The following is a 27,560-nucleotide window of genomic DNA, read 5'->3' as shown; positions in this document are numbered from 1 at the left end:
AAGGGCGCTATGCTTCTCTCCGATACCTCTTAACCAAGTCAAAAATTTAACACTTGCTGGTTTATTCATTTCCTCCTAGCTCTCTTTTTCCCCATCAAGAGACTCCATATTTCAAAATTATTTGAGTCTATCCCCTTCCCCAAATGGAAGATAAAATTTTCTTTGTTCTCACCGCCAGTGTTCTGAGGGACTCAGCAACTACTAAGGTGAACAGTTACTCTAGACATTAAGATGGGCCTGGAACTACCCGTATTAGCAAAAGTTAAATAAGCTAATGGGCCTCTAATGCACATCTACTAAAACTCCTCCACGAATAGAGCAAAGATCCCTGACACAAACAGATGTATTAAAATACACCGATAATAGGACTTAACACTGTTGACTGATCAGTTCTAAAATATTAAGTCCTACCATGAGCTTAACACTGTGATCAAGGTCCATTTGTTGCCTCAGCTGTCTGAAATGCTGACAAATTTCAGGAGCAGTGTAAAACCTAAGGCTTTTCTTATGTTCTAGCTCTCACTCCTCCCAGAGAAAACTGACCAGGTCACATGTGAATTTAATAAATCAGTAGATTTAAGAGGGAGAAATCTTAAAGTCAGACACAATAGAAGGAAAAGCAAGAGAGGTTAAGGATGATTTTAAAGTTTCCAGCTGAACTTGGCTCTAGGTTTTACATCATCTCTCTTGTCCCTATATTGAAACTTGAAAGCATAGTACATCTATCCCTCCCAGTTTGCCTGAAAATACCAATTAATCCTTCAAACTCCAAGCAGGATGTAGTATTCCTTCAGAATGTGTTCCTTAAACTCTCCCTGTCAGTGTGCCCATACTGCCTAGCCCAGTGAGAAACAATCACATTTTCTCTGCCACTTTCTTTCCAAGTAGATATTTCTATTAATGTATTTCTCACACCTGTTTATATTTATTTCCTCTACAGACATGTGAAAACCCTGAAAGGAGGGATCTGTGTCTTTAATAGTTGCATTGCCAATGTTTGCCAGGCACACATAAGAGACTCTACATTTGTTGAGTGTACTAACGGCCTACTAAGCTTTTTGCATTGTTTTTTAAATTTAGGATAGAGGCTGAATCTGGTAATAGTGAAGTGGTTCTTAACACAGTACAGATAAGAACTATAAACTCCGGACAAAATATTCAAAAACAGCTTTCTGAAGGTGAAGAGCAACCAAAACCGGACATGTAAAAGAATAGAAATGGGAGTTGACAGGTATAAGAAAGTAACAGTATTTTGTAAAATTCGTTGTTTCTTATGATTTTCTATTTAGGGACAAGCCCCGATCTACATCATGAACCAGAAGTTATGGACAATCTCAGCAGTTTGAACATGAGAGAAGCAATTCTTGAAACAAAAGCACAAGAGAGAAGAAGCCCCAAATAACCTTGGACAAATGTCTGGCTCAGCCATGAACTACTCACATTCATAAGATTTCAACTGATGCCAACTATTGAGTTCTGCAGTTTGAGTTTATCCAAGTAAACGGACACCTTAAAATTTGTCAACAAAATTCAGAAGAGCGTAACAAAATGTAGAATCTCTACACAGCATTATTCACAGCATTCACGATAACAATCCAAAATTACTTAACATACAAATAACAAAGAAAATATAGTCCATTCATGAAATAAAACATGATCAATAGAAACCAAAATCCAGAGGACCCAGATGCCTGAATAAACACATAAAGATTTTAAATCAAGTAGTATAACTGTGTTCATGGAACTTTAAAACACATCTCATAATGAATAAAAAGACTGGGAATCATAGCAAAGAATTACAAACTACAGAGTCAAATACAAAACGTACAATAGAAAGCTATGACATTTAAATTAAAATGTTCACAGAATAGGCTAAGTAGCAGATCAGATAAAAAAAAAAAGAGCCAATGGAATTAAAGGTAAATCAATTTAAGTATTTAATCTGAAGAAAAATGAGAGGAAAAGATTGGGAAAAAACAAATAGAACCTCGAGCCTAGCCAGCCGCGGTGTTGTGCTGTGGGGAAGAGAGACAGATCTGTAAACCCCGGAGCCAGGTTCTGCCGATCCGATGCCCCTGCTGTGCAGAGACCCTGAGTGAAGCCACTGTCACCATGTCTGACCAGGAGGCAAAACCTTCAACTGAGGACTTGGGGGATGAGAAGGAAGGAGAATACATTAAACTCAGAGTCATTGGACAGGATGGCAGTGCGATTCACTTCAAAGTGAAAATGACAACACATCTCAAGAAACTCAAAGAATCATACTGTCCAAGAGAGGGAGTTCCAATGAATTCACTCAGGTTTCTCTTTGCAGGTCCGAGAATTGCTGATAATCATGCTCCAAAAGAAGTGGGAATGGAGGAGGAAGATGTGATTGGAGCTTATCAGAAACAAACAGGGGGTCATCCAATGATTTAGATATTCTTTTTATTTTTTTCTTTACCCTCAATCCTTTTTTATTTTTAAAAATAGTTCTTTTGTAATGTGGTGTTCAAAACGGAAATGAAAACTGGCACCCCATCTCTTTAAAACATCTGGTAATTTGAAGTCTAGTGCCCATTATTCATGATCACTTGTTTTCATTGTGCTGATTTTTGGTGATCAAACCTCAGCCCCCTTCATATCGCACTCTCCTGTTTAAAAAAATTACATGTGTGCACAGAGAGGACACCACCTTTTCCAAGACTGTGCATTTTCAGGCTTGTGATAAATAAGGTTGACCAATGCGAGTGTTCGTAATGACTTTCCAACCGGCCCTGAAGTTCTAGTATGTGATTGCTTCACTCCTGGACTATGACTTTCAGTGGGAGATGGAAGTTTTTCAGATAAGTGAACTGTGGAAAAATGACTTTTCCTTAACTTGAAGTTTCTTTTAAAATTTGAGGGTCTGGACCAAAAGAAGAGAAATAGCAAGCTGGAGTCGAGATGACAGAGATCGCGGGAGTAACGACTAACTCCAAAGACAGCTTCACTGAAGAGAAAGCATTTTAAGATAAAAGTCTTGTCAGAAGATCCCAGAAAAGTTCTAATTTTCATTAGCAGTTAATAAAGTTATTCATGCAGAAGTGTGTTCAACAGAACACTGTTCTTTTTTATTTTATTTGTACTTTTTGGCCTGAGATATGGGTTTTAAATGGACATTGTCTGGACCAGCTTCTTTAAAATAAACAAAATATTTGTAAAAACGGTTAAAAAAAAAAAAGAACCTCAGGGGCATATAGTACAAAATTAAAGATCTAATATAAATGTAATCCCAGTAAAAAAGAGGAATAGAAAATAAAAATATTTACAGAAATCAACAGCAATAAAAACTTTTAAAGTGCCTCCAAAAACAACACACTTAATTCCTGTCATCGAAATCCTATCAAATTTGGGGAGATGAGCTAAAGCAGTGCTGAGAGAGAATTCTACAGTGCTAGAAAAGAAAGAGCTCTCATTGGCCTAAGATTTCATTTATAAATTTAAAGAAAAACAAGTAGAAGAGTGGAAATACAACACAGAAATCAATGAAATAAAAAATTAGCAGAGCCAAATTTGTTTCTTTGAAATGATTGATAAAATTGATAAATCATTAGCTCAAGAGAATAAGAGAGAGAAAAAGAAAATAATGCAAATTGTCAGTACCTGGGATGGATTATCACTACAAATCCTACATTACAAACATAAAGACATTAAAAGCATATTACAGAAATGTTTATGAACAACAGTATGCCAACAAATTCAATTACTTACATAGAATGGATAAATCCCTTGTAAAATACAACTTTCCAAACCGACACAAGATAAATGAAAATCCAAATAGCCCATATTTATCAAAAAGGTAAGTTCATTATCAAAAAACCTTCCAATAAAAAAAAGAACAGGACTAGATATTTTCTATTGGTGAATTCTACAAAACTCATTAATAAAACAGGAAGAAGGAACACTTCCCAACCATTTTATGATAACCTCAGTAGCAAAACCTGACAAGGACATTACAAGAAAATAAAATTACAGACCGCAGTCTCTCATGAGCACAGCCACAGAAATCCTTAATATTGTAAGCAAGCCAAGTCCAGCACTATAGAAAATGGAAAATGCAGCAGAGTTACCTCAGGATGAAAGCTGTTTTAACATTCAAAAATCAATGTAGCATTGCCACTGAGAATGTAACATGGTAATCACTCTGGAAAACAATTTAGAAGTTTCTTAAAAAGTTAAACACACATTTACCATATGACCCAGCAATTTTAATACTATGTATCTATGGAAATGTATATCCACACAGACGTTTATACAAATATTCAAAACAGCATTATTAATAAAAGCTAAAAATTGGCAACAATTCAAATGTCCATAAACTAGTAAATGGACAGTCAGAATGCAGTATACCCCACAATGGAATCAGTGTTTGGCAATAAAAAGGAACATAAGTGAACCTCACATGCTAAATAAGGGAAGTCGAACATAAAGATGACATCTAGTGTGACTGAACAGGCAAATATAAAAAGAGTAAGTTAGTGACTGCCAGAGGCTTGAGGTGTGAATGAGGAGTGACATAAGTGTGCCTGAGCTTTCTTTGGGGGGGTGATGAAAATGTTAAAAAAGTACATTATGGTTATAGTTGAATGATTATGGAGAATACCAAGTCATTGACTTGTATGCAAAACAAAAACAAAAACATTAATTTTATAGTAAGTAAACTGTATCTTATGAAAGCTGCTTTAAAAAACATAATTATGCAGGGCACCCGGGAGGCTCAGTCGGTTAAGCATCTGCAAACATCTCAGTCATGATCTCACCATTCCTGCAATCGAGCCTCACGTCAGGCTCTGTGCTGACGGCTCAGAGCCTGGAGCCTGCTTCGGATTCTGTGTCTCCCTCTCTCTCTTTGCCCCTCCCCTGCTCGCTCAGTCTCTCTCTCTCAAAAATAAATAAACATAGAATTTTTTTTTAAATAAAATTCTATTTATAATAACATGTAACATCAATAAAGCACTTAGAAATAAATGTAACAAAAAGTTTGTAATGCCTCTAAATTACAAACTACAAAACAAAACACTGCTGGGAGAGATTTTTAAAAGGCCTAAATAAATAAGAGATACACCATGTTCATGAAATGGAAAACTCAGGATTTTTAAGAAGTCAACCTCTCCCCCCCAACACCCTGCTTCTGCCAAGTTAAATTATACATTCTTGCAAATCTATGTATAATCTCCCAGGCCTCTTTGTAGACTGACCATGAATTCTAAAAGGTTTATGTAAATGTAACAACAACAACAAAGCATGACAACTAGAATATTCAAAGCTATCTTAGGAAAAGAAACATGGAGGATGTACAAACCACCCAATTTAAAAATTTATCGTAAAGCTCCGGTAATCAAGATACCATAGCACTGGCATAAAGACTGACAAACAGTTCACTAGAACAGGATAGACTCACTGACGCTCCAATCAGTTTTCTACACAGGTGCTACAGTAATCCAATAGAGAAAGGAAAGTCTTTTCCACAAATAACAATGAAACAGATGAATATCAATATGGGGAAGAAAAATAAAACCTGGATCCATAACTCATACACAGACAAGAATTAATTTTATATAGATCACAGACTAAACAACTATAAAACTCCTAGAAGAAAACACAGAAGAATATCTGCATCATCTGTAGTGAAGATTCTTACAGGGCATATTCTTAAGGACACAGAAAGCAAAAACCATAAAGGAAAAAATTGATGAATTAGACTTAATCAAAATTAAAAAGCCTTTGTTCATGAAAAGATAGCTATAGATAAATAAAAAATTTAAAGACAAAAAATTTTCCAAAAACATATATGACAATGGAATGGTATGTAAGATATATAAAGAACTTCTAAATATTTTTTTTTAATTTAAAAATGGCAGAACATTTGAACAGGTGCTTCGCAAAATATTTACAAGCCACCAATTAAGGATATGAAAATATATTAATCATCATTAGCCATCACAGAAGTGCAAACTAAAACTACAATGAACTAAACTATCATACATCCATAAGAATCACTAAGAGCACCAACCATGTAAAATGCTGGTAAGAATGGGCTCTCTCACACAGTGTTGGAAGTACAAAATGTTTCATCCATTTGGAAAAAGGTCTAACAGATTCTTGTTAAACCAAATATACACCATCTCTCTGACCCAGCAATTACATTCTTAAGTATTTACCCAAAGGAAATAAAATACAAATCCCCAAATGACTTTTGTATAAGAATGTTAAAAGAAGCTTTATTCTTTTATAATGGCCCCAAACTGGAAACAGCCCAGAGTTCCATCAACACAAGAATAAACTATGGTAAATTCACATGATAGTCTGCTACTCAGCAATAAAAAGTAACAAACTGCTGATAAACACAGCAATATGAACAAATAGCAAAAGCACTATGTTAAATGAAAAGAAGCTTTACTGAGAAGAGTTTATTCAGTTTGTCAGATCCCATTTATACAAATTCTATGACAATAGTCTATGGTGGGAAAAAACTTGAGTGGATGCCTCTGGGGATATGGGGTAGAGATTAACTGGTAGAGGGTATGAGGGAACTTTCTGAAGTGACTATAAGATTTTTTTATCTTGATGGCGGTTTGGGTTACTCAGGTACAAGCATGTGTGAATACTGAATATTATATTTAAGATTGATGTTTTCATCATATGTAGTTTGGAGGGGAGTGTTTAGGGAGACCATAACCAAATACTGAATTTGAAATAAAAGATATGTACAGCTACAACCTGATTTGAAATATATGCCAAAAAAAAAAGACCAAAAACAAGATGGATTGATGGATGGATAAGTGATAAAGTGAGTTCTGTAAAATGTAAATGGTAAAATCCAAGTGGTAAGATGACAAGCACAGGAAATACGAAAAAAATCCTAAAGCTCATGATCCTTAGTCTGGAAAGTAAATGACTCCCAGTTATCAAGATGGAGAGAAAGAGAGACAGCACTAGCAGGGGAGGGGCAGAGAAGAGGGAGAGAGAGAGAATCTTAAACAGGCGCCACACTCAGTGCAGAGCCAGATGTGAGGTTCGATTTCACGGCAGTGAGATCATAACCTGAGCTGAAATCAAGAGTTGGACACTCATCCAAATGAGCCACCCAGGCGTCCCAAGATGGATTAATTTCTTTAAAGTACTGATTAATATTAGCACCTATTTCATAATTATATACAATCTACATCCATTTACAGTTACACTTAAATACCTAAGCATAGGTATGTAAACAAGTAGAGAAGTCTCCTAGAAGTGAAATACAACTACAAAGCCTCAAAATCTTAACACTTTTTTTTCTGGAGAAAAAAAGCAGCATGGGGTAGTTTGCAAAAGGCCACAATGAAAAAAATGGATCAGCTTTATGACCCCTATAACTCTTCATTCAGTACACTCCATACCAAAGATTCATCTTATATTTTCACTTAATCTTGCATGTCTCTCCTTTATAAAATTTCCCTGAGGTTCCACTCCCTAAAGATGTTAACCACCCCTCCTCAGAAAGTCCATCATTCTTTGTATTTCTCTTATAAAAACTTATGAAATTTATGTCCACTAGGAAAAGTAAAACTGTTAAAAGGCTTGGGCATCAGGCCAACTCCACCTGCATGACCCAAGATAAATTGCTTAATCTTGTTTCTTTGTATGTAAACTGTGGATAACAGAACTTTATCTCACAGGGTAATTATCAGATTATGGTGCTTAGCCTTCTTCATAAAGTACCAGATAAAAATTACTATTATTATTATATTACTATCTCCATATGAGCCTCAGTACCAACAACATTTAACAGGCATTCATTTTTTAAAAAAAAAATTCAATTAAAAGAACTGAATGAACTATTCACGTGTTACTGATTGACAGACTATTGCTATGGCCCATACATATAAACACACTTAAGTAACTGCCCTTCCAGTTTTAAGATGATACTAGTAACTCATCTGTGGCTACTGACTTAAAAACAAATGAGCTTTACTTTGGTTCTTTTTAATTTGTTTTATTTTATCCCTAAAATACAAGATTATTTTTCCATTACCGTCATTTTCATCACTATTTCTGCATGTACTCATAAGGGCAATTCTCTTCACTCCAATTCTCTTCACTCCCTAACCTAAGAGCTCACAACCACATCATCCAAGCAACTGAATAATAGCAAACCCAAACCCTTCCCTTGCCATCACTTTAAAATGTTCAGTTCTGGGGGCGCCTGGGTGGCTCAGTCGGTTGAGCGTCTGACTTCAGCTCGGGTCACGATCTCACGGTTCGTGAGTTCGAGCCCCGTGTCAGGCTCTGGGCTGATGGCTCAGAGCCTGGAGCCTGTTTCCGATTCTGTGTCTCCCTCTCTCTCTGCCCCTCCCCCGATCATGCTCTGTCTCTCTCTGTCCCAAAAATAAATAAACATTAAAAAATAAATAAATAAATAAATAAATAAAATGTTTAGTTCTGGCCCACTCCCCAAATTCCTTGTTTAGAGGCCTTCCAAATGTTCATCTTTACGCACATTTGAAACTTCAGTCATACTAAGTAATTAAATTAACAAGATAAATTGATTAATTGCTACCAGCATGATTATTCTTTCATTGTGAAATCTCCAGGCAAGAATAGGATACAATTTATATTCTGGCAAAAAGGGGAAATGAAAGGCAAAAACCAAAAGTTTTTAAATGTCCATGCCTTGATCTCTACTTCACAGCACTAGGTGCCACATTTCTATTCTCTCACTGCACAGCCCTCATAATGTGGAACCTACACAGTCTTCCTTAGTCATGGATATAAAACTCAAACCCAAGCCTCTAATTCCTTTAATAAAAAAAAAAAAGAAGTGAGACTCAAAACAAAATAGAAAGATGAAAAACAGCATTCCAACAACAACACATTAGACAAAATATCACTAATTAAGGAATATGATAAAAATCATGGTCATTCAGAAAAACAACACCTACCAGTTGTTATCTGGTAGATAATACTCAAGCCTTCTTAATTATAGGACTAAAAATGAATTAGTATCTGAGAAGAACTGAAGTCTTTCTCAATGGATATTAAAACACACATTAGTAATCAGGTACCCATGTGGAAAAACTTCCTTGGTCACTCACCAAGCATCCTAAAATAAAAATCTCTCTATGGTAGTACCACTGTACTACAGACATTTTCACTAAAATTACATCACTAATATTGTAACATATTATTTTTAAAATTCTATAAAACAGTGTAACATCAGCAAAAAAATTTGAAGAAACAGAAGATACAATTCAAGTGTCATCCTCTTGGAGAAGCCATTCCCATTTAGAGCAAAGGGTCTACAAACTACTGCCTAGAGATCAATTCTAGCTTGCTGCTTCATTGTAAATAAGATTTTATTGAAATACCACCACGCCCGTTCATGGACATACTGTTTAAGGTTGACCACAGTATAACTGAAATACATATATTTGGTCTTTGCCCCAGTTCCTTGCACATAGCTTCAAAACCCTTGACATTTCATAGGTGTCCTTTGTTATCCATAATTAGTCCCTTTTGATTATACCTAACGTTATGCTAACAAGGTGACTCATGATCAGTCCCTAGATAGTTTAAAAGAGAGGAGCCAGCCAATGAAAGACCAAGCATGTGAGCACAGGGCTGGAGACTGAGTTCAATTATGTGGTCAACAATTAAATCAATCACACCTACACAATGAGTCCACAAAAACTATTGAACAATGAGATTCAGGAAGCTTCCAGGTTGCTGAACATATCGATGTGCTGAAAGGGTGCCCAGAAAGGGCATCGAAGCTCTGTGTACCCACTTCCCACCCCTAACATACTGACCTATATGTCTCTTCCATTTGGATCTTCCTGAGTTGCAGCTTTCTTAATAAAACTAATCCTAAGTATGGTGCTCTCCTGAGCTCTGTGAGTCATTCTAGCAAATTACTGAACTTGGGGGGCGGGGCTATAGTCAGCCAGGCAGAAATGTAGGAAGCCCCACTTGTAGCTGGCATCTGAAATGGAGACAGTCTTGTGGGACCAAGCCCTTAGCTTATAGGTTTACACTAACTCTAGTGTCAGAATTCAATATAATTATAGGACACCTAATTGAGGTCAGAGATTAGTGTTGCTACCTTCCCACTACAGCTGCAAAGTAGAGTAGCGGCAATAAACAAAATATGGCCCATAAAGCCTAAAATGCCTGGGTCTTTACAGAAAATATTTGCCTACTACTGTTCTAGGGAATTAGTCTCTCAAAGTCTCCTGTTTCAACACTTTTGGTACATATCACTAACACATTAACAGTTATATATTTACTTGTCTATCTCCTCCAGGATATTACTACTTATGAATAAAAAATAGTTTCATTATCATCATATTTTTAGGACCAACTTCTTGGCATACAGTTGACCAAAGCTTAATAAAAATACCTATTTAAAAAAAAAACAAAAAAAAAAACTTCTTACAGCATGTTTCTGTCCCAGTGTATCTCTTTTTTTTTTTTATTTGAGAGAGAGAGAGAGAGAGCGAGCATGAATAGGGGAGAGGGGCAGAGAGGGACAGAGAGAGAGAATCCCAAGCAGGCTCCATGCCCAGCACAGAGCCCAACATGGGGCTTGATCCCATGACCGTGGAGTCATGACCTGAGCCAAAATCAAGAGTTAGACATTGAACCAGCCAGGCGCCCCCAGTGTATCTTATTTTCTATTTTAATATCAGGCCTATGTTCTGATTCTAAAAGAAAAAAACAAAACATTATTGAGAGATCATGGATTATTAGCATATTAAGACCTGAGAGTACCACAAAATGCTCTAATTCAATCTTTATTTTCAGTCACGCAAAATAAAGTCTACAACGCTTAAATGACTTGACCAACTAATTAGTAACAAACAAGATCAGAATCCAAGTCCAAAATCAATAATCTTTTCACTAACAATACCAAATCTTTCTAATGAGTGAATAAAAGCATCACAACATAAGTAAAACTAAACTTTGTTCAAAATGTACCCCCTAAAAGTACTCTCCATTCATGCTACTCAGAGTACCAGTTAATGAATGAGAAGGCTGAATCAGAACATGAATCAACACACCTCTTTCACAAAGAAAGTTTTGTTCTGGAAAAAAAATATTTGAAATAAGCAGTGTGCTTACTAACAAATTTGATTTACATTCTGGCACAAGCTCCTTATCTCCTCTCAGACCAAGAAACATTTTACAAATATGCAAACCTCTTCTGGGGGCCACATTTTCAATAGCAATGTACTAAACAAACATTCAGTATTGAAGCAGAAACTGTTAAAAGTATAATGATCTTCAAATATACAATTTATATACACAGCTCCCACTTGAAAGGAATACGAGGGAAGGAAAATAACATCTATTTCACTCCATATATAAGGATTTTCTTATATATCCATATACATGCAGTGTAGATACAGACATAAAGAGGAAGACAAACAGAAGCTCAGAGAGATGTAATACTTGGCTCAAGGTCACAAAGCAAAGAAGAGGCAGAGCCAGGATTTGAATTCAGATTAGTCATTCCACAAAGGCCAAGCTCTTTACAGAAAACCAGGATACAAAAACAGATTTGACTCAAATAGCATTTGCACATTAATTCATAAATCTAAATATAGTCCAGCACATCAATTCATAGCTGTGAAAGGCCTAAAAGGAGCACGTACAGGATGGATCTAGAAGAAGCACCCACTATTTATATAGACTTCACCACTGAACAGGCTGTCCTCTCTGACCAATCCTGTTGTTTCAAGAGAGAAACACAAGAAATACTGAAAGAGTAAGACAATACTAGTCTATCTAATCAGATCACCTTACACGGAATATACACACGTATTGCTTTGCTCTTGTCACTCTTGCCAAAACTCCTCCACACTGCCCAAAGTCCTGAGCTTCAAATTTACCCAGCTTCATTTGTCTCATGTGTAAAAGGGGACAGAAATGCCTATATCATGGAGTTACTACCTTAATTGAAAATACTTTATTTTCTCTATTGTAAGAAATATTTTTCATATATTAACATTTCTGAAATCAACATATAACTCATAATTGATGTGTACATTTAATGTAGTAGTGTTTCTTTTCTTACCCCTAAGTGCTATTATTAAATCAGTAACGGTCAACTGCATAGCAGAATACCTAACAAAAACTTGTAACTACTATCATTATTTTATTATGTTTGGTGGAAATGAGCAACAGATTCTGGTTCTGAAAGCAGCTCATTCCAGAACTTTTCTTTATGTACTCATAAAAGCATACATGTTTAAAGCATTATTTTTATTTTTCCTGCTCTCCCTCCACCTTGACGTCTAGAGACCTCGATTTTGCCAACTGCAGTTTGCCAACCACATCACATTTCAAGTGACTCCTGGGTTTGTTGACAGATTAATGTATTTAAAAGATAACTAATGTAATGCAAAAACTGGAAATACTTAACTTCCTGAAAATTGTCTCTGACTCTGAATTAGAGAAGAATCCAGTAGAGACAGAAGCTTAAGCTAAGTCCTAAAGGATAGGCAGTAATTTGATGGGAGAGAAAAACATTGCTACAAAGAAGGTACTACTTTAAACATACTATGCTGATACAAATTTCCAGCTGTAGATAGAATACTCTCACTCTACCCGATCTACTCAGCAAACTCCTGCTCACCCTTCGAATCCAATCTCAAGAGAGTCCTCTACCTTAAAGTCTTTCCTGACTTCTGCAAACAGTTTTGTCGCTTTCTCTTCTGGGATGTTGTATTCTAATACACATTTTTTCTTGAGATCACAGGAGAAATAAAAGGCAGAACAAACACTTGAATTCAGATTAGTCAAGCGACAAAGGCCTGATCACATTACTCAGTATTTTTTAAATTTACACATCAGTCTCTCTTTTTAGAATCTGAAGTCTTTAAAGAAAAGATTCATCTTTCCAATCCCATTCTACCCCAGGTTTGACCATACTATTCCTAGGAATAAGCAATTTAGCTCCCAATCACCACTGAGAAATAAAAATATGTTTAAATTAATCTCCTCCTCCTCTCCACTGGGTATTTATAAATCTTTCAAGGTTTAGAACATCCAAGAATGTTGCTGAAGTATATATACTCTTAAATTTTAATGGAAGAAGACAACACATATCGCCAACTCTCAAAAACTAGACAATTATCCAAATGCATCATGCTAGCTTTGAGGCAAGACATCCCAAGAACACTGCTGTGACGCGTCCTCTCCTCTGGACACTGCTGTGAATCACCCAAAAGCTTCTTACAACAGTTCTTTCTCCAATCCAATATTTCTAGCACCCGCTGGTCCCAATGTTGTTCCAGTATTAATTTGATCCAAGGGGTATCAAGTGTTTGCCTACTAATCACCTAGTCACCTAGATAATGCTCTTCCCCTGGCTCTTCCTGCACATGGAAGTGAGAAAATAAATTTCTGCTGTTCAAGCTATCTGTTCTGTGACAGCAGCCTTAGCAAATTAGCACACCAGCCAAACCCAGGTAACTCAAGTTGAATATAATAAAAGGAATAATTGCTAGACTAGAAATTCAGAGACCTGAAATCCAGTCCTAAAGCATGGCAATTTAAAAACTGTGTAACCCAGATTAAACCAGTAACTTTCCTGTGCCTAGGTTTCCATATCTGAAAACCAGATAATCTTTGAAACTTTATCATGTACTAGCATTCCAGAATTCTAGTATTCAAAATCAGGGTCCTATTTAAAATATGGTACTCCCGGGGCGCCTGGGTGGCTCAGTCGGTTAAGCGTCCGACGTCAGCTCAGGTCATGATCTCAGTCAGTGAGTTCGAGCCCCACATCGGGCTCTGTGCTGACAGCTCAGAGCCTGGAGCCTGCTTCAGATTCTGTGTCTTCCTCTCTCTCTGCCCCTGCCCTGTTCATGCTCTGTCTCTGTCTCAAAAAAAATTAAAAAAATAAATTTTAAATATGGTACTCCTGACAATTAATACTAAAATTAGCACTCTAAATACAATAGGGGACTCTGATTCTGATAAATCAAATAAATAACAAACTGTTATGTCCTCCTTTCCAGGTAAAGTTATGGCTACTTCTCAACTTCTGTTTTAGTAAACAGGATAAACACGAACTTCCAGAAAGTATATTTTCACATATATTTTCTAATAGTAATTCATAACAAGTAGGCATTTCTTTCATTAAGAAACAGTCTAGCAAATAATTCAAGCAAATATCTAGTAAAACATATTAGAAATAATTTTCATCCAACCAATTCTTACATTTTATTGTAACTGCTTCTTCAACTCTGAAGCAATGTTTACAATTTGCCTTCCAAAGTATTTGCTGACAATAAGATGCATTTTAATTTGTTGCCATATTGATTTCTATGAATTATTTAGGCAATTTTTACCAGAGCAGGGAGAACAAGTTTTTCCCCAGTGAGATGTGGTTTTTAAATTATTGCTATTAAGTCAACGCATCAGTTAGGATGAGGTTTACTGATACATAACAAGAAAACCGAAAACATGAGTGGTTCAAACAATATAAAGATTATATATGTGTGTGTCCGCATGTATAAATATATATTTGTATATGTATATATACACACACAGATGCATACATATAAAGAAAGAAAACATGCTAGAATATTAGTTTATTTCTATCCCTCCAATGGTTCATTTATTTTTAAGATATTCCCTTCTAAACCAGTGCTGCCCAGTGAAAATATTATGTAAGCCATATATATAATTTAAAATTTTATTAACCACAATAGAAGAAAATGTAAAGAAACAGGAGAAATTCAGTTATATTTCATTTAACCCAATATATGTAAAACACCATTTTAACATGCAATAAATATTTTCAAATTATTATGATTTTTATACCAAGTTTTCAAAGTCAAGTGTGCGTTTTATGCTTTCGGTACATTTCATGTGCTCACCAGCCACATGTGGCTTGTGTCTACCCTATGACTGCACAGCTCTAGACAGACCTAGCCAGCTTTCAAACCTCAGCTCAAGCATAACTGCTTGTGTGAAGCCTTCCCTTGACGCCTTCCTTTGACTTCATTAGTACATTTCTCCTTTCAGTGTGGCCCACCATAACCTGATTCGTTTCTATCATAGAATTTACACATATAATTGCCTGTAATTATCACCCTCTATAGCATTAAACACTCCAGGGCAGGGATTTGTCTTGACCATTGTATCCTCAATGCCTAGCATTACATATGGTGAGTACTCAATAAATATTTGCTTGAATAAAAGGGATAGGCAGTCAGATATGAAGGGCAGGTTGAAAATGAGTACATACAGTCAGACCCAGTAGACCAGTATTTAAATGGGGGTGGAAAGAAGGGCACAGAAGTAACTATGAACAAAAGAACTAGATAACCTGCAAATTAAATATAGTACTCTACCCTGAATACTCAAATCAATTAGAAAATAAGTCAAGCCAACTATAAAATAATATAATTCAATAACAGTATATATTAAACATTAATCTCTATCACAGTATAAAGCAAAACTTTTATAAGATGTCTGCTTTTTCCTTAGGAATAAACTACATTAACACAGTCCCTTTTTAACAACTAGTAACATCACAAACGTGATACATGTAATTATTAAATTCTATTCTCATATACTACCTCCCCATTAATATATCTTTATGCCTTTTACATAGGAAGATAATAAATTAAGGCTATAAGGTATAAAATACATTATCATATTGACCCAGCCCCAATCACTCTCTCCCTGGAACTGAAATCTATGTTGCAAATGTCTATGTCCCATACATTCTAGGCAGGTCATTTTCAATTTATTTCAGTTTGGCAGCCTAATTTTTCAATGTAATTGGGTTCAGCTGTCATTCTGAATGACAGTTTGTCATGCAGTAACTAAAATACATTAGTTTACCTTTCAGAGTGCAATTATTAATCAGGTTAAATATTATTTCTGGAATTTTAAAAAAGCCCAATGTAATTAATTTTTAAAATCAGCAAATCTGACTAAAATATATTTGCTCAACATAATTCCTATAAAAGTATCTAAATGAGTATTTTCACTGAGAAAATAGCTTCTTCACAGCTACTCAACCCATCCCTGAAATAAGTCAGTCATCCTAAAAATGAATGCTTTTTGATCCTAAGGCCCAAATGAGGAAATGGTAATAGTTCAAAACAACTCCAAGACCATTCAGGCAATATTACTGAACTGTGACCAATTAGTTTAGTCAGTCCCTGTGTGGTACTAATGAGACCAAGGAAATGGGTTACATTTCCATTTGAATCTAAACTTAGTAAAGTGAATGGTTAAAAGACTGAATCTACAATCCCACCCAATTAGGGCCTGCTGTCTGCCAGATTGATGACTTCAACAATAATAGCAATGAAACAAGCATGTGAATAGATTAACAGCTAGGGGGAAAAATTCACACCTTAGCATGGAACAGATACTCCAAAGAAACTTGCAATGTGAAAAGTCACACTTTGATAAAGATGAATCATTAAAGCTCAACTCTTAAAAACCAAGACAAGTAAATATGCTACCTTATAAATAATTTCTACATTGTTACATATAATATTTGACCTAACATATTTTTCTGGAACATTCTTTCAATTCTGGAATGCTACATAATGAAAAACTGTAATTTGGTTGGCAGAAAGGAAAAACCAGAGTCCTTTCAGCAGAAGGAAGGAACAGGATTTCCTTACAGAGGAAGAAAAGTTCACCAAAACAGTTAACACCAGACCAGTTAAGAAAAAGGCTTATTTGTGGTGATCCTGAAACTGAACTATATCAAGCTAGCTTGAATCTTCTTCTAGATTTCGGAAAACCATTAACTCAACTTTGATAAAATGTTAATTTTTAGAGTTCTGATTTTATGAGACTGATGAAATTGAAAATAATTTAACACACTCAGTGCCCATCATCTCTTCGTCCACCTTCTCTTAATCATGAACTACAAATGCCCAACAGAAATCTAGCTCCTTCTCTTCACATGTGGTAAAAAGGTAAACAATGAAAACTAAACTCACCTCCTCTCTCCACAGGGCTGAAATTTACACAAGTTTACTCAATTGTATTTAAATTACAACTTCACTCAGTAAATTATACATGTCATATACCCTATCATCACCACCTTTTCAAATCTCAACCTACACTTTTTAAAAAAAATAATAATCATTGAGTGCTTACTTTGTATCAGACCCATCACCAGGCATCAGGAATCTCTTCCCATTGTCCCTTCCCTCAATCATAACTTAAAAATTTGAAATCTATCCCCTTCTTACTGATGAACATACTCTAATAGCAGTGTTAAGAGTGAATCTTTTTTTTTTCTCCTAAGATAATGGGCAAGGGAGCACCTGGGTGGCTCAGCTGGTTAAGCATTCAACTTCAGCTCAAGTCATGATCTCATGGTTCATGGGTTTGAGCCCCACGTAGGGCTCTGTGCTGACAGCTCAGAGCTGACAGCTCAGAGCCTGGAGGCTGCTTCTGATTCTGTCTCCTTCTCTCTCTGCCCCTTCCTCGCTCTCTCTCTCTCTTTCTCTCTCTCTCTCTCAAAAATAAATAAACATTAAAAAGATTTTAATAAAAGAAGATAAAGGGTATGATAGTTTAGAAAATCATGCAAAGTGTAATTTATTTCCCAAAGTTTTCAACACAAGACCTAATTCCTGAGTCACCTGTATACCTAACAATTAAGTTAGCTACAGACAAAAACTAAAAGAAATATAATGTGAACCACATATATAATTTAAAAGTTATCTAATAGCCACATTAAAATAACTAAAATGGAACAGGTAAAGTTAACTCACTTTATAAATTAATAAATAACCCAAGTGGCAATATAACCAAGATAATTTCATTTCAACATGAAACCAACATAAAAATAATGAGATATTTTACATTATTTTCCTCATCTAAGTCTTTGAAATGCTGTATTTAAACTTAAAGCATATCTAAATTCTTATTAGCTGTGCTGTAAGAAGTGCTTGACAGCCACAAAACACAGGGGCTTCTACCCTGGACAGTACAGCTACAGATAAGCCAAAAGAAGAAGCACTTTAAAACAAGTAGTAAATATATGAAGAGACAAACTTACAATGAGACCAAGTTTTCAATAGACTTTAAAATGGCGTAAACATAGACATGATTGATAAATCTTTACTAAGTTATTTAAGATAAGGTAGGCCTATACTGCAGGGGTATAAAAGAGGATGGATAAATTATGTTATTTCTTAAAAATAAAAGCAGTTAAAACTAAAGATTCATCTTCAGAAGCTGTATACGACAAAAATGAGTTCAAATAAATAGGGGCATGCTCTCTAGAAGCTTCTAACTAGGTACATAAGATGAAAGACACATTTTAGAAGGGCACCTGGGTGGCTCAGTCTGTTAAGCGTCCGACTTCAGCTCAGGTCATGATCTCACAGTTGGTGAGTTTGAGCCCCGCCCTGGGCTCTGTGCAGACAACTCAGAGCCTGGAGCCTTCTTCAGATTCTGTGTCTCCCTCTGCCCCTCCCCCATCTGTGCTCTGTCTCTCTCAAAAATAAATGAACATTTAAAAAAAAAAAAAAAAGATAAATTTTAGAGAAAAGCGTTTTTTTTTATTTTAAAACAGACTGTTTAATGCAGGCAGATTAACAAAAAACCTCTTAAGAAAAAAATAAATTACAGGTTGTTGTATTTTTTTTTTAATGAAGGAGAAGTTGAGGTAAAATCACTACTGAATATTCTATAAGAAATTGGAATCACTGCAACAAACTGCTGCTGTCTTCCATAATTAATTAATTTTTTAGATGACAAGAATTATTCATGTTTGAGTATTATTCCTGGTCTTTCTTTCCCTGTGCCTACTCAAGAGAATTCTGGCTTGGCCTGCTGAGTCTCTTACTCCTGCCACCCTGAGACTGTCTTACCAGTCTAAATGGAAATTATTTTAGGCTTTGTAATATAAAGAGAAGAAAGAGGAATACTAAGAATTTACAAGGTTAGAACTGTGTGCTGATTTTCTTGACAAGTTCTAGGATAAGAGGATCAAAAGCAGCTATACTATGGAAACAAAGAGAGAAAACATAAATTTTTAAGAAATATTACTATGGTCTCTGTATCTCTATTCCACATAATATTCAAAAGTAGGAGTAACGAGCCTGAGTCATATAGAAATTACTTTTTCTTGGGGCGCCTGGGTGGCGCAGTCGGTTAAGCGTCCGACTTCAGCCAGGTCACGATCTCGCGGTCCGTGAGTTCGAGCCCCGCGTCAGGCTCTGGGCTGATGGCTCGGAGCCTGGAGCCTGTTTCCGATTCTGTGTCTCCCTCTCTCTCTGCCCCTACCCCGTTCATGCTCTGTCTCTCTCTGTCCCAAAAATAAATAAAAAACGTTGAAAAAAAAATAAAAAAAAAATTACTTTTTCTTATTGGAGGCTGTTTTTCATTTCCATCAACAAAGAGACTGATACATACAGATCCTGAATTTACAAATGTAACCTACAAATACAGTCCCCAGAGTATCTTATCTTTGTTGCCAATGGAGACTGGTTTGAATAAAAAACTCTTACTCTTTGAAGACATATGCTAAGTGAAATAAGCCAGACAAAAGGAAAAATACTGTAGGATGACACTTACATGAAGTAACCAGAATAGTCAAACTCACAGGGACAGAAAGTACAATAGTGGTCACCAGGAACCGAGGGAAAAGGACTGGGGAGTTACTATTTAATGGGTACAGAGTTCCAATTTGGGAATATGAAAACAGTTTTACCGGTGAATTTTCTCACAATAAAAAAGACATAAAGACTTTGAACAAACTGAGTTAGCTTTGAAATAAACCTAGTAATAATGACATTTGAAAAAATAAAAATTAAGAAATAATTCTTACTGACTTCTAAAGCCACATTTACCACCATTAAAAATACGTATTCTTTATTAAGATACTCATGCCTATTTGTTGAAAATAAGTGTGCTGGATGCATAACATTATTTTAAGAAATTGACATGGTAAAGCAGTAGCTAAATGAATATAGCATAGTGAAAATAGTTTTTAAATGTTAGTAATCAAAGTATTCATTTAGAAATATTCATTTCCCAAATATAGTACTTACATTTCTTCTTGGTTGGATAAAGTAAATAACAAACATTTTAAAACGTAGGAGCTTCATGCATTAAACCCCATGGTATCTCTCTGAAAATTATCTGTGGAGTTTCAGAGATGAGGACAGTTGGGAACACAGCAATTTGGAAATAACATGAACAACAGGTTTTATAGAATACCTGGGAACACCGCAGCTTATGTCTACTCTATTATCCTAGCCTCATGCATATGGCTACAAGGTATCCAAGGGAAAAGTCTGTTTCTTCTAGCAAGAGCTCAACTAAATGGAGATTTAGCAAACTGTGTTTTTGTGTGTAGCTCTCCTCGGCTACATATGAAGCCCAAGTTATCTTACCACTCATAGAAATACCTGCCAAGCCAAGCATTAAGGACAACGAACATTATTCAGATGAACATATATGAAATTCATATCCAAATAATTAACTTTTAGTACAAGCAAAATATCAGTATCTTTAATAGGACAATAGTTAATTACACATTTCAAAAAGAAGTCAATGCAATTAGTTTAATTTTTCTCTATTCATCTTTAGTTTCTCTTCTGAATTATGATACTCTCAAAATAAGTCTTCTTTATCCTCTGCCAGTATGAAACATTCCTTTAATTTTTTTTAAGATTTTATTTTCTGGGGGGCTCCTGGGTGGCTCAGTCGGTCGGGCGTCTGACTCCAGCTCAGGTCATGGTCTCGCAGTTCGTGAGTTCAAGTCCCACATTGGGCTCTGTGCTGACAGCTCAGAGCCTGGAGCCTGCTTCAGATTCTGTGTCTCCCCCTCTCTCTGCCCCTCCCCCACTCATTCTCTCTCTCTCTCTCTCTCTCTCTCTCTCTCTCTCTCTCTCTCTGTCAAAAATAAATATTAAACAAAATTTTTTAAAGGTTTTATTTTTCTTAATGTTTATTTTTGAGAGAGACAGAGTGTGAATGGGGGAGGGGCAGAGAGAGAGAGAGGGAGGCACAGACTCTGAAACAGGCTCCAGCCTTGAGCTGTCAGCACACAGCCCGAAGGGGGGCTTGAACCTACGAACCATGAGATCATGACCTGAGCTGAAGTTGGACGCTTAACCGACTGAGCCACCCAGGCGCCCCAAGATTTTATTCTTTTTAAGTCATCTCTACCTCCCTTGTGAGGCTTGAACTCATGAACAAGAGATCAAGAGTCACATGCTCTACGGACTAGGCCAGCCAAGCACCCCATTCCTGTATTTTTATATGTTATTCATTATTTATTGAATGCCTACTATGTATACATAATTATTACACAATAGTATAACAAATACTGTTTCTGTCAACAGTCAAAAGAAAGGATAAGTACATAGGAAAAAGATATACCCCCCTATGTCAAAGAAGTCTGGGAGCATGCAAATATGATGCCTACATACATAGAGCTCCTGAAATAATTCACTGAATTGGACTCAAATAAATTTTACACCTCCCCTGAGCAAGCCTGAGAGGGGAGAAAAATGTGAACACTCATGGAATAAAAACAGGAGGGTTTCTATAAGAAGAATTAACTAGTTTATAGTTAACATCAGAGGACAAAACTATGAGGTCCCTCATGACCTGTCTCCTTGTGCAAGCTATCCTCTCTTTGTAGAAACTTTTCCACCCCTACCCTTTCATCTTGAGAAACAGCTCTTGTCCTTTAAGATCAGGTTCAAAATTACGTAACAATGTGACCTTCCTAGACTCCCCCAGGAAAAAAGTTAGTAGATCCATGGTCACCATGGCATTTTGTTTAAATCTTTGTAATATCACTTTTTACTATTGTAATTTATTTGCTTATTTTTCTATTTCCTATGCTGAACCTCTAGTTATTTAAGGTAGGGACTATGTAATTCTTTTTTATATGCCCAATGAGTATCTTTACTCTGGCAACAGAACACTTAAGTTAGGAGGGGCGCCTGGGTGGCTCAGCGGGTTAAGTGTCCAACTCTCGATCTCAGCTCAGGTCATGATCCCACTGAGCCCCGCATGGCACACATGCACTGAGAGCAAAGCCTGCTTGGGGTTCTGTCTTTCCCTCTCTCTGCCCCCTCCCCACCTGTTCATTCATTCCCTCCCCCTCTCTCTCTCTCTGTCTCTCTCTCTCATATAAAGAAATAACTTAAAAAAAAAAAAAGAAAAGAAGAACACTAGGTTAGGATTACTCAGTAATTTATTTAACCATCACTTTAAGTATCCAAGCCTGTCTGAGTGAAAAACAAAAAGAAAAACAAAAACATCCTTCTGTTGAAAGTTATAAACTGAAACTACAAATTAGCTGAGCAAAGTGGAACCGAAGGCACCAAGATAAAATGAAAAAAACCAAAAAACAAAAAAACAAAACAAAACACTGGACTAAGAGGGAATCTAGATGTTAATTCCTAGTCTGTCAACGACCACAGGATCTTAACCTACCTGGTTCTCTTTCCTCGCCTAGTCAAGTGATAGAGTCAGGCTATTCACCCCATGTAAAGACTATATAATTCCTTACCCATCCCAAATTTAAACTTTCTTTTAATCATAAACGATGCATATATACACCTAAATACCTTTATCTCCCCCACCCCTGAGAAAAAATAAAAACTGAATGTTAAAAAAGAAGCACACATAGAAATTAAAATAACCATAAAAGCCAGCGAAGACAGGATTTATACCCAGGCCAAAAGTGACCAAAACAAGCAAACTATTTTAAAGGTGCAAAAATCCTCATTCAAAAAAAAAGTTCAACAAGCAGCACAAAATTCCAGATTCCATGATTAAGTACTCAGGATACCAAGGTGAATAACACAATGTTCTGACCTCAGGGGATTCAGAGTCTCTAGGGCAGTCTGACAGGTAAACAAATATTTAAAACGCAATGTGCGAGTGCTGAATTTGAGGGATATACAAAATGTTACGGGAGAGAAGAGGATGAGAGGCAGAGTTTTAGGGGCAGATCAGGGAAGGTAGTATGGTCTAAGGAGACAATGAGACCTAAATGTTGCAACATAAGTAGGTGTTCTTTAGACAAAAGATGGAAGAACACGATGTCTTGAGAAATGCAATAATTATTTAACAAGTAACAGTCAATATGGTATAATAAAAGAAACATTTTTCTGTTGATGACTTATCCCATAAGATTTTTAAAAACAATTTAAATAATTTAAATTCAAGGACTCTGAAAAGGTAAAGTTATACAGAATTAGTACAAATCATGTAAAATAATCTTATGGCATTTTATGATAGAATATTACTTATATAATTGAAGCTGAAAATACTTCTAAGATACCAGACCTAGCTTAAGTTGGAAAGATGCCTTTTAATTTCATTGAAGATTTTATTATTGTCAAGATGATAAAATGAGATAATGCATGTCATATGCTTTACACAGTGCTTGGCACATAATGAGTCAATAAGTAAGTGCAAGCTGCTATCACTGTTATCATCATTAAAGGTTTCTTATATTTTTTTTACCGTTTATCCATTATGGAGAGACAGAGACAGAGCGTGAATGGGAGAGGGAGGGAGGGAGGGAGGGAGGGAGGGAGGGAGAGAGAGAGAGAGAGAGAGAGAGAGAGAGAGAGAGAGAGAATCAGAAGCAGGCTCCAGGTTCTGATTCTGATTCTGTTCTGAGCTGCCAGAACAGAGCCTGATGCAGGACTTGAACTCATGGACCATGAGATCATGACCTGAGCCAAAGTCAGACACTTAACTGACTGAGCCACACAGGCACCCCAAAGGTTTCTTATATTTTAAAGAACAACATACTTGGAAATGGAATATCTAGCTTTGAGTCTCATTTCTGCAACTAAACTGCTTTGCAAACTTGGACAAGCCACTTAACTTCAGCCACAGTTTACTTGTTATATTAAAGTAAACCCAGATTTCCTTCAGAGGGGTTAGGAGAGAATATTAAAAACATAAGGTATGAAACCAAACCCAATCTATAAATGCCAATTACCTCCCCACAAGTGAAAATTTTTAAGATTACGGTAGAAATACATATATGCCATCTTTAAATCAGCTGCAAGTTGTTTCTCAGAAAATGAACGTATTTGCTGAAGACAAATATATCCAGACATTTACACTTCCATAAAATTTGCTATTAATCAATGTCTGCTCTACTTTAGTAAACTGAGAGAGGAATCCCAATTACTGAAAATTAGATTACCTAGATGTAGAATAATTCCTATTATAACTCATTTGTTTTATCCAAGCAAATATGATATATGTGGTGGTTCATTTAATTAATACTAATATATAACAAATCTACTCTTTCTACACAAAATAAATATACTTATGCATACTCTTAATCTGGTTCAAAGTAATATTTAAAGTACCAACATTCAGCCTGATGAAAACTAGTTACCATTTATAAAATTATATAACTAATTATTCCCCCAAACTGAAAATAAATAGTTCACAATACAGTTTTTGCTAGAATCACTTTTGTGTACAAACCCACCAAACTGTCCTGCATTCATTGTGATTTCCTATAAACAGCTAGTCCTGAGTCCTCGACGAGAAGCGTTCCCTACTACAGAACCAACTCTCTGAGGCTGGCTGGACCTTCCCTTCCTCTGCTACTTAATTCCTAGATTTTTCTAACTACTTCACACTTCCTGCAGCCTTAGTTTCCACATCTATAGAGAAGGAATCGTATCTGAATAAGAACTTATTCTGAGGACCAGCTAACACAGTACAATTTCACGAGTGTATTTTAAACAGTAAAGAGATATTAACATATAGGCTAATATTATTTTCCAAAACAACTCATCACAAAATAGTTTTTAATCCCCTAACTTGCCCCTTAGGCTTGTTACTCAAGTAGTCTTCTAAATATTTAAGCTAATACTCCCAGAGGGAGGAATTATTTACCTAGGATCACTATTATGTCTTACTACATCTCCATGTGAAATTTAGCCATGTGAGGGAAGGAAGAAATCAAAGTGATTCCAGGCAAAGGAACTCGTGTTACTTCAGGTCTATTCCTTCCCCAGTTTTCCATCTTCCATACTCAAAATAGGTAACTGAGAAAAAGTACCCCATGAACTGTTAAAGACTACGCCAGGATGCAGAACAGACTCCCCATGTTTCACTAGAACATGATCTGTGAGTACTTGAGATCCCTTCTCTGAGAGGTTCACCAGGTTCAGAAACTCAAAACTAAAAGAATAGAGCTCAGCTTTATTTAAATCATTATCTTTTTTCTATGATCAGATAATCCACAGACTCAAGATAAGAATTAAAATAACAGTAGTAAGCACTAAATAAACTGTGTACCAAACACTTTACATACATTTATTTCATTTAATCTGTCCAACAACCTTGAGGTAAATACTCTTTTTTACACATAAGGAAACTGAGGCACATAAATTTTTAATAGCTGTATGGTATTCCACAATATGGAGGTAAAGTGATTTATGTAACCTTTTCTTATTCTTGAACATTTAGGTGGTTGCCATTTTTTTTTAAATATCATAAAACTACATGTATCCCTCATACTTGTCCACAGGTAATTCTTCCTTAGCCTAAAGAACTAAGGATGACTGAAAGAACCTTTTTTAATTTTTTTTAATGTTTATTCATTTTTGAGAGAGAGAGAGCAAGCAGGGAAAGGGCAGAGAGGGAAACACAGAATCCGAAGCAGGCTCCAGGCTCCAAGCTGTCAGCACAGAGCCCGACATGGGGCTTGAACCCACAAACCGTGAGATCATGACCTGAGCCAAAGTTGGACATTCAACCAATTGAGCCCCAATGACAAGAACCTCTTTAGATCTCTTGATACATATGGTTAAAATGTCATTCAGAACAACTCTAACATCTTACATGCCCTACAACATCATTTAAGATTATTTTAGCATGCCTAGGACACAAGGGTAATTTTCTTTTTAGTCACCTGTTTTTCATTGTATATCACTATTATGTTGTTATTTAGTAAAAATAAATTTCTATATTAATTAGCAATGTATATTTCTTTCTTGAATTACAACAAGTCCATTGCCAAGTTAATATTTTTTTGTTTTGTCCTATGATACTTAATACCTAAGGTTTTTTTAAATTTAATTTAGAATACTGCTCAGGAATCATTGGGGTGCAATGGATAGAAACCTAACTTAAACTGGCTTGAGTAAGACAGGAAATGTATTAGCTTAATGCATTGAAAAGTCTGTGATATAACTGACTTGAAAAGTTCCAAAGATGTCATGGTAATCTATCTCCAGGTTCTAGGTGTTTCTGTGATAGGTCCGTTCTCAAGCATACTCTGCCTTCAAGGCAGATTCCCAAATATAGACTTACATTCTAACATCTTATCAACCGCAATTGTCAGTATCTTTTTTGTTGTTGTTGTTGTTATTTTGGTTTTTTTCCCTGACAGAATTAAGTTACCAAGCTGCTCAGATGTGCAACTATATTTTTAACCAAAAGCTGTTACTGATGATCCAGGTCCAGGTTCTGTTTCTGATCCAGGAAAAGAGAAAGGAATCCAGGGAAACCTCAAACCATAGAAGGCAAGAATCAAGAAGGGATGACTCCCCAAAGGAGTGTGAAAAAACTAGACCGGTTAGCAACGGAAAGAATGGATGTTACACAGCCAAAACCAACAGAAAATTGTAACATTCTAGCCCATGGCTGCCCATACACCTTACAAGCTCCCTTCTTTCCATATATGTATAATTTTTAATACCTGTGTTTAACAATGTTACTACCTTAGCCACAGTAGAAAACATACTTATCACTTCAAAGGGTTACAAGGTGAGAGGGGTTGGGGAAGAGACAAAGACAATGTCAAGTTGCTGCATCAAGCTACAAGTCTAAAATCTTTGCACTATGAACAAAGATTATTCTTTGGTCAGATCCAAATGTACATTCTTTTTGGTGGTACCTTATTTTCTGAAAACATATAGCTACATAAATTTAACTATCTCCCTGATACTTAACATACTATGGTAAAAGCACATAAATAATAACTGCCTCTTAGGAGAGTGGTGAAGATAAACCATGGTCACTGATTCAAAGCATAAACCAGACACTACTGGTTAGAGTAGCAAGAATTCCTTACCCTGGCAATGGAGTTCCTTGTTCAGCCAATTTGGATGTACTCAACCCTACTATTCTCAGAAGACCCTGCTTGTCCATTTACCCTCATGGCCTTAGATTTTCCATCTGGCAGCTCTACTGCTTCAGCACTTATTAAATTATTAAACCACTTTCACTTATTAAAACCCAGAACTGCCGTAGAAGGAAAAGAACACAAGTCTTTGTTTACCAGGCTTGAAGTAACCCTAGAAAGTAGTTTTCCTAAAAACTTAGTAAGCTCTTGGTCTATTAACTTCAGTCACCTGAATGAATTAGCATCAAAGCCAGAGATCTTGTCAAGATACAAACAGCTTACCAATCTAGATTTCCATCTTTTCAGTTTCCTAACAATATTCAGTCTCACAGCAACAAACCTCCACAGTACTCATGCCCTTCACCCCCGGCTTAATGATTTTCCTTGAAGCAATGTGAAATGATAACCTGAGTGAGGAGGCATGGCT

The 27,560-nt window shown here is 36.1% G+C and overlaps 2 protein-coding genes across 11 annotated transcripts in view; one reads left to right on the top strand and one right to left on the bottom strand.

The window, feature by feature from the left end:
* Nucleotides 1–27,560, bottom strand: part of NBEA (neurobeachin) — a 676,718-nt gene that overhangs the window by 641,347 nt on the left and 7,811 nt on the right. The window lies entirely within an intron of this gene.
* On the top strand, nt 1,985–3,213 carry LOC113600927 (small ubiquitin-related modifier 1-like). Its single transcript, XM_053214364.1, has one exon. The coding sequence runs from the start codon at nt 2,113–2,115 to the stop codon at nt 2,416–2,418; it is 306 nt and encodes a 101-aa protein (XP_053070339.1). The 5' UTR covers nt 1,985–2,112; the 3' UTR covers nt 2,419–3,213.

This window comes from Acinonyx jubatus, chromosome A1 (assembly GCF_027475565.1).
Source record: "Acinonyx jubatus isolate Ajub_Pintada_27869175 chromosome A1, VMU_Ajub_asm_v1.0, whole genome shotgun sequence".
Classification (NCBI taxonomy): Eukaryota; Metazoa; Chordata; class Mammalia; order Carnivora; family Felidae; genus Acinonyx; species Acinonyx jubatus.
Note: the sequence above shows the minus strand (reverse complement) of the source record. Positions and strands in the feature narration are given on the sequence as shown.

Excerpts from the sequence above, each read along its gene's own strand:
- LOC113600927 (XM_053214364.1), top strand. The coding sequence starts at position 2,113 with ATGTCTGACCAGGAGGCAAAACCTTCAACTGAGGACTTGGGGGATGAG.